The 15,285-nt window shown below is 35.8% G+C and overlaps 1 protein-coding gene across 1 annotated transcript; it reads right to left on the reverse strand.

The window, feature by feature from the left end:
• Positions 1 to 986: 986 nt before the first annotated feature.
• On the reverse strand, positions 987 to 4,670 carry mad2l1 (MAD2 mitotic arrest deficient-like 1 (yeast)). Its single transcript, XM_065261486.1, has 5 exons — positions 4,525 to 4,670; positions 4,021 to 4,167; positions 3,629 to 3,749; positions 2,232 to 2,335; positions 987 to 1,307 (listed from the first exon to the last, which is right to left on the reverse strand). The coding sequence occupies exons 1-5, from the start codon at positions 4,586 to 4,588 to the stop codon at positions 1,135 to 1,137; spliced, it is 609 nt and encodes a 202-aa protein (XP_065117558.1). The 5' UTR covers positions 4,589 to 4,670; the 3' UTR covers positions 987 to 1,134.
• Positions 4,671 to 15,285: the final 10,615 nt, after the last annotated feature.

Consider the following 15,285-nt stretch of genomic DNA (forward strand, 5'->3'; position numbering starts at 1 on the left):
CTCTCTTTTAAGGGAATCATCAATGAAAAACTCCACTTTGATGTCTGGAGAGGTTCAAAGTAAAATATGCCACCCTGCTTGAATGAAACGCATTAACATCCTTTATGCTGCCCACAGTTTCATATCTGCATTGAGACGCTGGTCGTGTCTGCCATTCATGGCTCTTCACCAGATCAGGTGAAGAGCGAAACATTACACGTGAGGCTGCCTTTCAAGACAAATACCTTTGAAACACTGCACAGTTCATTTATGTATGGTAGGGTTGCAAACTTAATCTGGGGAATTTTGGAAATATTTAGAAACTTAGGGAAATTTATATGAACTATATGCAAGCAGGCATGCATGGTAATACAATTTTTTAAAAATTATGTTAAAAAATGAGGGAAAATATGACCCCAAACTTGAACAAGTGTTACAAAAAACTAATATTTTAAATAAATTGTTTTAATAAATCTGTCCTTTTTAACTTTTATTCATCAAAGAACCCTGATACTTGCTCATCAAGCCTGGATTTATTTCATCAAAAATCCTTCCGAAATCATGCAAATTTGAAAGAGAGTTTTGTTTAAAACAACATTTAAGTTCCCTGTTGTAGGCAACTCCCAGTTTATTCCCATAGAAAGTTTCAGCCTTGAAAATTCCCAGCAACCCTAATAGATGGATGTAGCTTTATCTTATAATTTTCACCTTTAAAGTCCAAATGAAGTACTTAACAACACATATTACTAATAAAAAAAATACATTTTTGATAGGTAACTTACAAAATATCTTCATTGCACATGATCTTTATATTCTGATGATTTTTGGCATCAAAAAATTATAATTTTGACCCATACATGTATTGTCGGCTATTGCTACTAATATACCCAAACTTTTTTTGTGCTTCAAGGGTAACATACATGTTCATTTTTCAGTTATAATTTAGCCAGAGAGATCATTTTAATCTCAGTACCACAAACTATTTAAATAAAAACCCGTTCACCATCTTGGAAACAAGACATTTATTTATTTTGTTGTCTTGGGAAATAAATTTTTTAAAAAGGTCAACAAATAAGAAATGAGTTTTACACAGATATATATACACACACACACAGAGAGAAGACTGAAAGAGTAGTAACAGAACAAATAAAGCAATCACACGGAGTTTGTCCTCTTGTAGGCCACCATACTGTTCACTTTATGAATGGAAGTAGTGAAGGACCTTAAGCGGACCTCTTCTGATTGGTCGATTAGCTGAGGACCAGACTCCTCCCACTGCTCAGGCACCTCCAAGTCTTTATCCGTATAGATCAGAAGATCGAAGGCACCTGTGTGGTTAGGGACAAAAGAGAAAAGTGTATGGTTAAGCAACATGGACACAGTACTCAAATCATGTGTAATGATGACTAGTTAAGAACAATTATTAAATAGCAAGAGCATAACATGAAAAATAGAAATTTTAATCATTCCCCTGTCTTACTCAAACCATTATTTTGTTTATTCTGATTCTGGGATCTATTTAATAGATTTATGATGACGTTAAGATTAACTGGATAAAATAAATACATTTCTTTAAACACCAGATCCACATGCCTATAAATATTTAACGCACATCTGAAGAAAAGTTACACGCACAGTATTTTAACTAAAGTATTGATTAAGTCAATTTGTTAGCTTTAAATGCAACTCAAGCTTAAGGCAAACTACTGTAAACATTTTTATTAATAAAAAAATCAAATGTGTGTCAGACATCTTGTTTATCTTATAATGTGCCCTTTAATAAGCAGCGGTTCACAGTCCACAAGTTAACAAGTCATGAGAATCATAGGCCTGGTTGCACAGACAAATCTCAAGTCCATGTTTAAGCTGTCTTAACTAAAAATTATTCACCCTGACACATTTTTTTTAAATATATCAGCGCACCAGTGAAGTGTGCCGTGAAGTAAAGACCTAGTCTGACCAATTAGCAATTTGTTAGGGCTAATATGTCTTGCTATTTGGATTTAAATTAGACATATTTAACATTCTTAAAACAGTTATGATCAGTTTTGAAAAAAACATGACTCATATTTAAGACTAGTCTTACACAATAATGTTTTTTGAAGTCACATTTCTAAATTTAATCTAAGCCTTGTCTGTAAAACCAGGCCATAATGTACTATGAATTTTAATCCGATGCCTAAAAGCAGACAGATATATATTGTACCACGGTATGGAAATCAGACACAAATGATGAGTTGTATTTTACTTACAGGCAGTTTCTAACAAAGGCAGAAAGGTGACAGTGGCTGTGATCTGTCTGATAACAGATCGGATTTCCTCTTGAATGGCTTTTATGGGCTTCTCTCTCGGGGCACTGAAAAAGCCAACATGTAACATATTAGATGAAGATTCAGACTTTTGACAGTCAAGTACAAGAACTTTTACAACAAAACATGATTAACATTTGTGACCCTGGACCACAGAACCAATCATGAGGGGATCTATGGGGAGAGCGGGGCACAACCTAACACCTTTTGGCTTTGGTTCTATCATTATCGGCACTGAAAAATCCATATCGGTCGATCCCTAATTAACAGTAATCATTTTGATGAATAGTATTTACATTGTCTTTGTATACCTGAGGCTTAACATTGTGTGACAACTAACCCCGCTGTGTAAAAATGTTTTCAATCCAAGCTATCAGTTACTAAGAGTTGCTGACATGTTTCAAAATGGTGTTATGTTTTAGGTAACAAGACAGTGATTAAAATAATATAAGGATGGATTTGGTTGGTGACCAAATTGAAAAAAAAAACTGATTTTACTTTTATGCCTCCAAAACACTCTTTCAGGGCTCCAGACTAACTTTTTTCACTAGGAGCACAGTGGCCCCCAACTGAAAATTTTAGGGGTGCAACCAGAAAATTTAGGGGCACACACTGTTAATCAACATGCTATCCAAATATTCACATTTCAACTAATTTCCACTGTATTCCTAATAAAAACTTTAATGATAGATACAGAAAGTACAATGTGCTGTTTTCAAATTCAGTGTCATATCACAAAAAAAAGGTCAAATTTACTGGTCGCACATGTGCAACTGGATGTAAAATTCAGTGGCACACTCTCAAATTTTGGTGGCAAAATGCCCCCATTTGGTGGCAGTCTGGAGCCCTGTCTTTGTTCAATATCTTAACCAAAATACATCACAACTTTTCACAAATTCACAGGAGATCTTCTGAGAGTAAGAGAAAAAGATCAAAAGCACAGATTGTTCGGCCCTGTATAAATATGTAAAGTAGCTGCGTCACAATTAACCCCGCGTTAGTTTGTGCCCCGCTCACCCCTACATATAAATAAGCTTTCCATTGATGTTTGGTTTGTTAGGATAGGACAATATTTGGCTGATATACAACGATTTGAAAATCTGGAATGTGAGGATGCAAAAATTTTGAAATCATTTTTAAAGTTCTCCAAATGAAGTCCTTAGCAACCGCATCCACACACAAAAATAAGGTTTTGATACGACTTTCGCTACAAATATAGCTTTGCAACCAGACAGGTTTTTTGTCACATTTGTTGAGCATGTAATTCTTTGTCTTCATACTCCACAAATCTCACCAGTAACCATTGTTGCATTATATTCATGTGGAGTGCACCCATGTACCTGCTCTCCTTTGCCGCCTTGTCGCACTCTATGTCGAACTGCCATCTCTCCAGCACCTCATTGGTCTCCAGGCACGTGATGACCACCACCAGCTTCTGTACGGTGCAGTCGATCAGCCATTCTGCAAAGAAAAACAACACCAACACATTCACCTGTAAGTCTATTATCAATGAAATGGGTTACTACTTACTATGCTACAAAGTTAAGATGCATAAAGTTGATCCCACCCCTGTGAGAACCCTGTAAAATGTTTGATATTAATATCTATAGTTCATATTAATCTAAGCTCTCCAACCATAATGTATAATATATAGGGTTGGGGAGGGCTCAGATTGTCCCAAAGAAAAGTTTGGGATCCTATAATACACACAGAGAATGTGTTTGTATCAAACCTTTGAGTTGTGCGATGACATTTGTGAGGTAATTCTTCAGTTTGGTATCAGTGGTCAGCTGAAGGCTCATGTCATACTGTGTGACTCTGGTGAAGGTCTCTGCTGGGTAAATCCCTCGCTGGTATAAGATACTGTTGATACCAAACGCTGCAGACAGACAACAAAACATACTCGTTAATATATTTACTAATATAAAGAAATCAGTCGACGCACTCCAGTACAAACACGTCAGATCAAACAAGCCTCCAAAACAAAACTCACAGTTCCCGGAGCATTTACTGAGGTCGTGATTATTTTGTGCATCGACAGAGAATCGTTTAAGTTTTAATAAACACGATGCTGGAGCAGTCGAAACTAAAACATAAACCAGATAACCGATCAATCCGTTTAAACACAAACAAACAGATTTGTACGCGGACACGCGCTGGACTTCAATAACAGTACGGCAGACAAAAACGACGCCATTAAAGTAATAAAATAGCTTTTAAAAATTGTGTTACTTACAGAAAAACTCGGCAACAAGTTCTGCACTGCCTTTAAGCGTTATGCCTTTCAGTGTCTTTGACATTTTTAAGATGTTATTTCACGCGTGTCTTACTACTTCACGATTCTCGTAACCGCCGAGCTGTTTGAATTCAGAGACGCTGCGTCTGACGTCGACGCTGACGTCATTATAACGGGACGCGAACTGTTTGGGTTTAAAATACAAATTATTAATGATACAACGTTGTATTTCTGAATTTATATGTAATTATAAGTTCTGCAATTAAAAGGTAACCCTAACTGCTAAAGTAAAAAGTTTTACATTTACATTACGGCTGTTTGTACCGATTGATCTTTTACGATAATAGAAAATATGGCCAAAATATCTACACTGTGTCATTGTCCTTCCTTAAATACACTGTAAAAAAATACAGCATTTTTGTCAAATCAACATATATTTGTATGTTACTTTAACTTAAAAAATAAGTTAAACAATTTTAACTTGATTTTATAAGTTAACTTTTCACAAGCTAAACTTAAAACAGTAGGTGCCAAACCAAGTTGTTTTAACTTCATGCTGGATTTTTAAAAATGTATCTGAAGCTGATATTAGTGCTAAAGCCCGTTCTCAATCCGAAGGCTGCAGCCTCCTGAGGTCGCATATGCAGGCTGCATACGTCATCAAGCCTGGTTTATTTAAGTTAACTGAGCATTTCATTCGCAAATCATGAACGTATAACAACAATTTATGAATTAATATGAATAATACGCAACTTTATAATTGTTAATATTTTGAAATAAGACAGTCTTGATGACGTATGTAGCCTGGAAATGCGACCTCCGGAGGCTGAACAGCCTTCGCATTTAGAAACGGCCAAAGAGGAATGGAAGTAACAGATTTCAAAATGGGTGGGGCTTGGTGGCCCAGACGTCATCTCGACCAGCCAGTCACATGTGTAGAACATAAATAATATTTTCATTATTCTTCTTTCGTATTATTATTTTATATTCAACGACTAATGAATAAAGGTAAGATTTTAAAACGTTGCAAAACACTACAGACTGCATTATCAAGTGATACGTAAATCTTGTCTTAGCGTTGATGAGAATAGATCAATCTAACTGGATAATGATGTGTTATTTTTTTTTCGTTGAAAATTACTATTTATATTTTCTCGAATAAATGTTTTAAAACCACTATAGTTTTAAATCCACAAATGCTTATAAACCCACCCACAGCTATATAATAATTACTTGTTCACCAAATGTAAAAAGGGTTAATGGCCGATTTTGTTAAACTCAATTGTCAATCATCTGCTAATAAAATAAATTGTGACTAATTCAGATTATAAGTATTTTAATGGATATTTATACTGAACGATCTTTATTATGAGTCGTCGAGCGCCCTCTTGTGGAATAAAAGTAACTTGCTGCAGAGTCTTGCACTGATGCACATTTTGTTTTTACAGTTTACATTTATTTGATGTTTTCTGGCATTTTTACTTAAGTATTTTTACTTTATAAATAAAAGTAAATTTTTAAGTATTCGTATTTTATCAGTGTTTTTCTTTGGAAAACATACATTCCAAAGCATATTATCATAATGTTTACTCCACTTTCATAATTTCAAGTTTTTGGTTTATATTTAATATTTAAGTACATTAAACATCTAGTATTTTTTTCCTTTTACTTAAGTAAAAAGTACTTAGTACTCAAGAAAAGTAAAAGTACACAATTTTTATGTAATTGGGTATTAAATCAATTTTAATATGCAATATTAAAGGAATAAACAGTATGATTCTATGCTTTAGAATGTAGTGAACATTTTTTAGTAAAGTAAAGTATTTTTTCCCAAGACAAACACTCTGATAAAGCACAGATGCTTGGAAAATGTACTTCAAATATGTCCGCCTCTGCATTTTTACAAATGTGACCTAAAAAGGAATTTATTATTATTATAAATATATTAGGCCAAAACACATACAAAGTTCAGATTTGACATTATTTTTTAAATCTGCTGCATTTAAGCAATAATCCAGAAAGTATCAGTCACATTATTGTGCAAGTATACAGTACTTACAGTAGTACACTGGTAAAAAAAAAACTTGGGTTTGCAAGTCAATTCAACATACTATTTTAAGTTTTGACTCGTGAAAAGTTGACAAAAACAAGTTAAACATCGTTAGACTTATTTTTTAAGTTAGAGTGGCATAAAAATATATTTTGATTTTTTTTAAATGCTGGATTACACCGTACATTCTTAATGGGTTGATGGAGTAACTTGAAATATGTGTGTCTCCAAACCTGATGTGGTAATTATTATGTAGCTCATCACAAACATGTTGATGTCTAGCTCCCTCTGCTGTAGCGGGAAAACTGACCACACAACAGTTTAGACTGATGCCCACAATACACAGTAGGCCTATATCTCCTCTTGATTTAAACACAAGAGGATACAATGAGAATACAATGCATAAATATGTTGTGTTTCAAATTTATACATGCATAAAATTGTCACATATTTGAATAGAGAATGGCTTTAGGGATATGGTTTAGGGAGAGGCATAAATCTCGGCCCACACATTGTGTCAGACAAAAATGTCAGCCATAAGATTCTCACCCTTCAAGATAAGATTCAGGGTAAATTGCTTCGTCACATTGCTTGCTGATTTGACCATTTTAGCAGCAGATTTTGATCCAAACTGCTCTGCGATCCTGAAATACAACTCCAGTCATCTGGCCGCCTTTCTGCCTCCATGATCCTCCTATGCACAGATGTCTAGCTATATTTTCATAAATGACCATATATCAACCATTGTTGGATTCTGAGCTCATCAAACTTTCATACCGTAAAGCATGTAACTAACCACAGACCAGAACATTACTACTAATAACTACTGGAGCTTCTGAACAGAGCCAGATACATTATGCAATGGATTTATCATTTATTTGGTGTTTTTAATTATGCAATATGTGCATGTTCATATGTGGTCTTGCATAGTGTTTACAACTACAAAGGTCCACTTTTTTACTTTTTAAAAGATTTAGCACCATTTGGATTGTGAAATCTACTGTAGTTATGGCATTGTAAAGATCCAGTGGGTTTTCACGAGCACATCTGTTATGTTCAGCTGTTGTGGAGTGAAGGGTGTTGAGGACATTTTCTGTCTCGGTTACATCTGTGCCTCTTCATCATACAACGATGAAATCTTTCTGTCTTGCTATAATTCGACTCTGTAATATCCACCGCAGAGGACTTAACTGAAACACTTATGGTCAACATACACGTAATTCAGATTTTGGCAGACCGTTTATCCAAAGCAATTTATAGTGCATGCCATACATTTCTTATATCAGTATGCATGTGACATTTTAACCAGTGAGATTTGTGTTGGTAATGCAATGCTCTATAGCATAATAACTTATGTAAATGTTTTCTCACTTATATACAGAGTAACACTAAAGAGTTTTTTACCTTAAAATAACGTTTCCAAAAAAGTTTCAGTCGCTCATCCACTTGATACAGGGTGAACGGCACTTTCACATTCGCTTTGCAGCCCTCTATCGCCCAAAACCGCACTAAAGAAGTTTCTAACCGTCGGGTCGCGGTCCTGTAGTTCGAGTGAAAACTACAAAAACTTGCTTTACAGCAGAGCTACAAACCAATCAGAGCCAGCTATGCTGCAGTAGGCTAAATTATTTACGACAGTGGTAATGGACAATTCCGCTTCCAACCTGTAGGGGGAGCAAAGAGCAAAAACTCTTTAGTGTTGCATTTAAAAAAATGTTATCGCAACATAACACTGATAAGGCATTATTCTCATGCAATTTATGTTCGTTTGGCAAACATATTTTTTATCTCCTGGTCAAGAGAAACAAAGCACTTTGGTTGCCCAATCAAAATGAGAGTTTTAAATGATACTCAACACATCACGGTGGGCATACAAGCCCTCCAATGAAAAGCAAATCAAATTTAAAAGCATGCTGAAAGAGGGTTAGTGTGGAACTAAATAGTTCTCATTCATCCAATCTGTGAGCTCAGTGATTATACCGCAAACCAACGGCCCAAGCTAGAGTCCAGCAAGCCCTGGTGCTATAAATAGTCCGTCCCTGGCTAATAGTGAGCTTTCTTTATGCACACTTTGCATCTTGTAAAAGCAGGGGTGAAAGGGGGCTGTTTTTGACATGTGCCACGTGCCGGAGAGAAAGGTGATCGTTTCTTCAGCTGTGGTGAGGTTCTCCTGTGTATGCATACGAGACGTGTGTTTATATTGCCACATATTCAACGTAATGGGATAACTTACCCAAAAAATTCTATTCATTGGACTTCCAAATGTCAGGAGGACCCCAAAAATCACCATAAACACACCTACGTGCTATATTTCGAGCCTTTGCTTTAATGTGCAAATACAAAAAATCTTGTGTTTCTTTAAATAAGAACTGCATGCAGGTTTTTGGTGAACTATTGCTTTATAAAGATGTGAAGATATGATACGCCTGTTTGAAAAGGCAATCTAGAGCCCTTGTTTTTATCTTCTGTTGTGCAACACCGAGTCCTGAAGACTGAGCTTGCAGTATTTTATGGAGACACAACAGGGTCTCTGTGTGACTGCAGGGGGAGGGTGGAGAAAGTGGATTCCTCCCTCGGGGGACACCAGTAACTGGATGTCCATTGAGACTGTAATGCTCACATGGGATGCAAGGGGGGTTATGGTAATCAGGTAGTCCATATGTTAGTGTTTCGCTGGACTACTCCGGCATGTTAGGGTTAAGGTGCTCTGTTATTAGGTGTGTTTCAGTTATTGGTATTTTTTTTACAATCAGAGCTGGTAAAGTAGTTAAAGTAGAAAGAGAGCCAGAGGTTTCAATGAATGACCTCAAGCTCAACCAAAGGTCATAACCTTTAAACCAAGCATCAAAATTAGGGTGACCATACATGCCATTTTCCCCAAACACGTCCTGGCAAGGATTTCGGGTGTGTCCTCTGGAAGGTGCATTTGACGACTGCATACGTTATTAAGGTACTCACATTTCAGTTAAAAACATTATAAAATTAAGATTTATTTATTTACAATCATTTACATTTTTATTCTCACCTTGAAATGTAATGGTTGCTTTTCTGAAATAGAACCTGAAATATTAAACCTCGATGACGGATGCGGTCAACCAATGCGACCTCCAGATGATGCACCCAAAATCCTGGCCAGGACTTGTCTGGGAAAAATGGCACATATGGTCACCCTTATCAATATTACTATAAATCACACTTAAGGTTGGGGTTTGTTTATAACCTCTAGACAATAACGCCGTTTCAACCAATAACAGGAATCTAATTATGCATTTTGGCATTTTAGGGATCTGAAAACCCAAACTTTGGGTTTTGAAAATGATGACGTTGTTGTTTCTGTGTACATGACAAAAGGCAAATCTGTAAAAACGGTCACGTCATGGCCATGTGTGTTAGGTGTTTAGTTTACAGGCAAGCTCAAGTACTTGACAACCATAATAAAATGGTAGCCTACAGGATTGTGTTTGTGCTGCCCAACATACTGAGTTCATTAACGCTTCTCAACAAAGCTTACAAAATGTTGCTGGTCACTTGTTGTAATAAAGCAACCTCATTGTTTGCTCAAACAAAACTACTTGAGGATTTCACCGTCTTGACTTTTTGTATTTATCGCTCTATAAAAGAATGCGTTTGTGCGAAGTTTGTTTATAAAAATAACATTGACAACTACTGGCCTGACACGCATAATACTCTGAGGGCACAAAACTTTACCTTAGTAATACCTCAAATGACGTGTTATGTTAAGGAGGGGTGTGCAAGCATATATTTAAAACATCCCTGAGAGAGAGAGAGAGAGAGAGAGAGAGAGAGAGAGAGAGAGAGAGAGAGAGAGAGAGAGAGAGAGAGAGAGAGAGAGAGAGAGAGAGAGGGGATGTTTTTGTAAAGAGATAAACACAGAGACATCCAGACGACCATCACATACCTCAGTACTTCCTGGACTCTCAGGCAACACAAACATTTCAGTGTGTCATTGTTTAATGATTTACACACACACACACACACACACACACACACACACACACACACACACACACACACACACACACACACACACACACACACACACACACACACACACACACACACACACACACACACAGAGTTCATATACAGTGCACATCTGATGCACACTTACACATCATTCCAAAAAGACAATATTAGTTTATGTATCAGTAACTGATGTTGGAAATAGAGCTGTCACGATTATGACATTTGCCTGACGGTAAATTGCCTAATAAATTGTGACTGTTATTACGGTTAATTGACTGTTTTAAGGCTTTGGCGACAATGAAAATTAATTGTCAGTTTTTTTGCTTTGACATTTAATTCTCATTCATTTTTGTTTGTTTATAAAATAATTTTCACACATTGTTGTGATTATTTAAATTAAATATTTTGCAAGGTTTATCTGGCAGTAAATAGTAATACACATAACACGCATTTAAAAGTAATCTGACTGTTTCGTTAATACAGGCGCTGCAGCTCCCCCTTGTGCTTTTTAGAGAGATGTGCACTCATTGCAGTGATCGTAAATCATCACGATGAGGTCGAACAATCGCAATGAGACGATTATTTAATCATTGTGACAGTACTGTTGTGACTGATAATTTCATAATGCATGAACGATTATTGCATTAAAGGTGCCATGGCATGAAAATCTGACTTTTTTCATGTTTAAGTGCTATAATTGGTTTCCGCGTGCTTCTATCAACCTAAAAAATGTGAAAAAGATCTTAGTTTTGGTAAACCATTCTCTGCAAGCATATGAAAAAATAGGTCATTGAAATTTGTCTCTCCTTATGATGTCAGAAGGGGATAATCGCCCCTTAATCTGCACTATCCAACCACGGCATAGCCATTTAGTGCAGAGGGAGGGAAAGAGAAAATAATTCACAGCACAATTACGTTTCATTTGCAACAAACCACCATCATTGCGATCAGTGTTTGGATTTTATCAGCTCATTTGCATTTTAAATGACACACCCAAAATGGCACATTTTTGCTCACAACTACAAAGTGGCAATTTTAACATGTCATAATAAATTATCTATATATTTGAGCTAAAACTTCACATATGTACTCTGGGGACACCATAGATTTATTTTACATCTTAAAAAAGTCTTGTGGCCCCTTTAAATATGAATGCAGTGCATGTTTGGTATTATTTCTATTGTTGAACTTGGTTATAATCTTTTAGATTTTCTTACTTTAAGATGCATTTATTCTGATAATCTGGTCTGAAATCATAAAAACATTGGAGGTGTGCTGTTGTTCGTCAAAAACCAGACAATGATTTTTGCCTCACAGGCACAAAAACAGGTTAAAATCCCATAGACTTGCATTGAAGGAGAGACAAAAGCAATGTCTGGAGATCTGAATATCAGGCTTTACCTTCTGTTTTGACTTTAAATAGTGCCATCAACACCATAAAAACACAACTACTGTAAGCCCAGACACGTTGATTCAGCTAAAAAAACACACAGTAACTCACTGCCCTAAAAATGTCAATTTTGCAATGTTGTTGTTAAACAAACAATAACTTTAAGTTAAATCTATTTAAGCTATTTAATAGCTGAAAAGGCTATTTAAATTTTTCATTATAAATATTCTTAATTAATAACTCAAATTTTCTTGTTAAATGAGAGAAATCATGCAATTTGTGCATTACACTAAAACACTTGAGTAATGAAGGAAATTTTTCAGGGTTTAGGTTAAGTGTACTTGTTTTTTTTTTTAGGTTCAAACAAAATAAGGATCAACAATGTGTTTTGAATTCCATGCAAATGTCAACCTTATCATAAATTTTTTTTGCACCCAAATAAATATTTCAGGTTTTGACTGCAAATTTTGAAAATGCTCATATGGTAAAAGACTAACATCACTAAAAACCTTAGAAACAATGAAGTCAGGCTTTCTTCGGCAAATTCAAAATGTCATTGGGTTTTCTATCATTTCGAGCAGATCTGAGTCTCACACACACACTCACACAGGCCCTTATCTAGATGGCTGATAGCTGTCAGGTGTTATGCACACTTCAAACAACTAACATGACTACAGTAAAATATGACAACAAAAGACTTTGTAAGGTTGCTTTTATCCTGTCCGGACACGCAGCACACGTCTGGTGCGGATAAACGGCAGTCAAAGAGTCCACTGCAATGTGATAGTTGAGTGAGATTGTTACCCAAGAATGTGTTATTTACCTGATGTGTATCTGTATGGTGAGTACTTCATGCTAAACAGACAACCGGCCAAAAAAATCCCACAAACTGAAGGATAGACCACCAGAGTATCACAGTGTAAAATGCAAAAAATATATTGTATAATGTTGAGTTGTTCTAGAATGATTGTTCTAAGGCTCCAAACCGATTAATCGTGACTAATCGTTTGCAGAATAAAAGTTTATATTTACATCATATATGTGTGTATTGTGTATTATATATATATATAATATATATATAATATGTATATATATATATATATATATATATATATACACCCCCCCCCCCCCACACACACACACACACACACACACAAAAATGCATGTATTATTTAAAAAAATCTATTTATATATTAAGGATTTTTAATTATATAATATAAATTATATATAAATATAAAAAATTATATACACATGTAAATATTTCTTAAATATCTACTTGCATCTGTGTTTGTTTATTATACACAGTACACACATACATATAAGATGTAAACAAAAACTTTTATTCTGCAAACGATTAGTCGCGATTAATCATTTTGCAGCCCTAAATGACTCTTATATTATGTGATGATTTGCATTATGGAAAACCTGTTCTGTACAAACACAAGTAAGTGAGGACTTCAGAGACATTACAGTTGTAAGACATTGATGTGTTCATGTAGCTCATTAGATTATGGGTTCGATTCCCAGAATACACAGAAAGTGATACAATTTATATTTAATGCACTGTATAGCTCTGAATGAGAGCATCGCTGTAATGTAATATAATGACAAGCTTTATTTGTAAACATACCACTCACTTGCATTCAGCAGTTATGTAAAATCAATGAAGACTTTATAAGTGCATGATTAAAATGGCATGTATAATATACGGCTTACAGTGTGCATACAGTATGTTAAGTACTATCTCCGCTTCACTGTGTGTTGAGGCGGCAGGAGTTTATCACAGGAAAGGTTGGAGAAGTGAGTCACTTCACAATTAGGATGAATTATAGAGGATATTTGCCAAATTGCCTTTCTCTCACAGATCCAAGAAATGTTACGCTGCTTCTCTTAAAGCAACAGAAGAAACAACTCTTGGAACAATATGAGTAAAGTTTGCTTTTTGGCACAGCATCAATGGCTTTAAGGAATGCGTTGGGATGTTTCCAGGTAAACAACTGAATGTGATGCAGAAGGTGAAAGTATGCTGCATAAAGTGTCTTATTTTACTGAACAGACAAGAATGTGGTGGTTAATAGGATAATAAGCCCATTGAGTTTCACTGCAAAGCTCTTCCTGAATACATTAAATATCATGAGTGATGCTGCACAGAAGTGGAAGACTGAGTCAGAGTAGCTTTGTTGTTCTTTTAACTATGAACAGCTTGTACGCAGTAAAACGAAACAATGGAACGGCCACCGCAAAGCAATATCTGACAAAACACAGGTATGCAGAGACCCACAGGCCCAAAGTTCAGACTGGCTCAAAGAGCGAAACTCAGGAAATGACCTGCATATAACTTACACCTCAAGAAGCACACAGGGCTACCAAAATATATTGGCGGATATATTTATTGCATTTAAAGCTCAGCCAAACCTACTGAAAAATCCAACTAAAATCAGCCTGAGATGGTTGGCACTTTAAAAGTTCAAATAACTATGCAAGTCAAGTCAACCTAAGTTTTGACTTGTGATAAGTGAACATAAAACAAGTTGAAATTGTTTAACTTAATAAGTCAGGTTAAAGTAACATAAAAATGTTTGTTTAATTTGATATTATTTTTACAGTGTGGTCCCCAGCCCGGTTCGGTTTTAGCTGGTGTAGCAGACTGGACATAGAGAGGGATTTTGGCCACTTTTTGGCTGGTCAGGCTGAAATACCAGCTGACTGGAAGCTTGGTTAGCTTGGCAACGATGGTTGGGTGGTCTTAGCTGGGTTAAGATGGAAGTACCCTCTAAGAAAGTTCATTTTTACACATTATGTCTCATTTTAATGCATTATGTTTCATTTTTTGTTGATTTTGTGTTAAAATAAAACACAAGTTGTGTTAAAAGTAACACAAAATGTGTTGTTTCAATAATAAATACACAGAGATATATTCTGGAACAATGCATTTAGTGTGTTGTCCCAGAATCAACACTAATGTGTTGTTTTTAACACATCCGTTCTAAGAGTGTAGCTGGTTTAAGGCTGACCAGCCAAAAAGTGACCAACACTGTAAAAAATTAAATCAAATCAATATATATTTGTTAGTTTAACTTGACAAATTAAGTTAAAGAATTTCAACTTGTTTTTATAAGCTTAGTTGCCAAAACCAGCCGGCTACACCAGCTTAACCAGCTAAGAGGGCGTCAGTGGTTCATGTGGGTTGTCTACAAACCAGAAGGTTGGTGGTTCTTGAGCAAGACACCTAACCCCAACTGCTCCCGATGGGCTGGATGGCGCCTTGCTGTTAGTGTATGAATGGGTGAGTGAATGTGAGGCAACTTGTAAAGCGCTTCGGATGGCCATGGGT

Source organism: Paramisgurnus dabryanus, chromosome 2, assembly GCF_030506205.2.
Source record: "Paramisgurnus dabryanus chromosome 2, PD_genome_1.1, whole genome shotgun sequence".
Taxonomy (NCBI): domain Eukaryota; kingdom Metazoa; phylum Chordata; class Actinopteri; order Cypriniformes; family Cobitidae; genus Paramisgurnus; species Paramisgurnus dabryanus.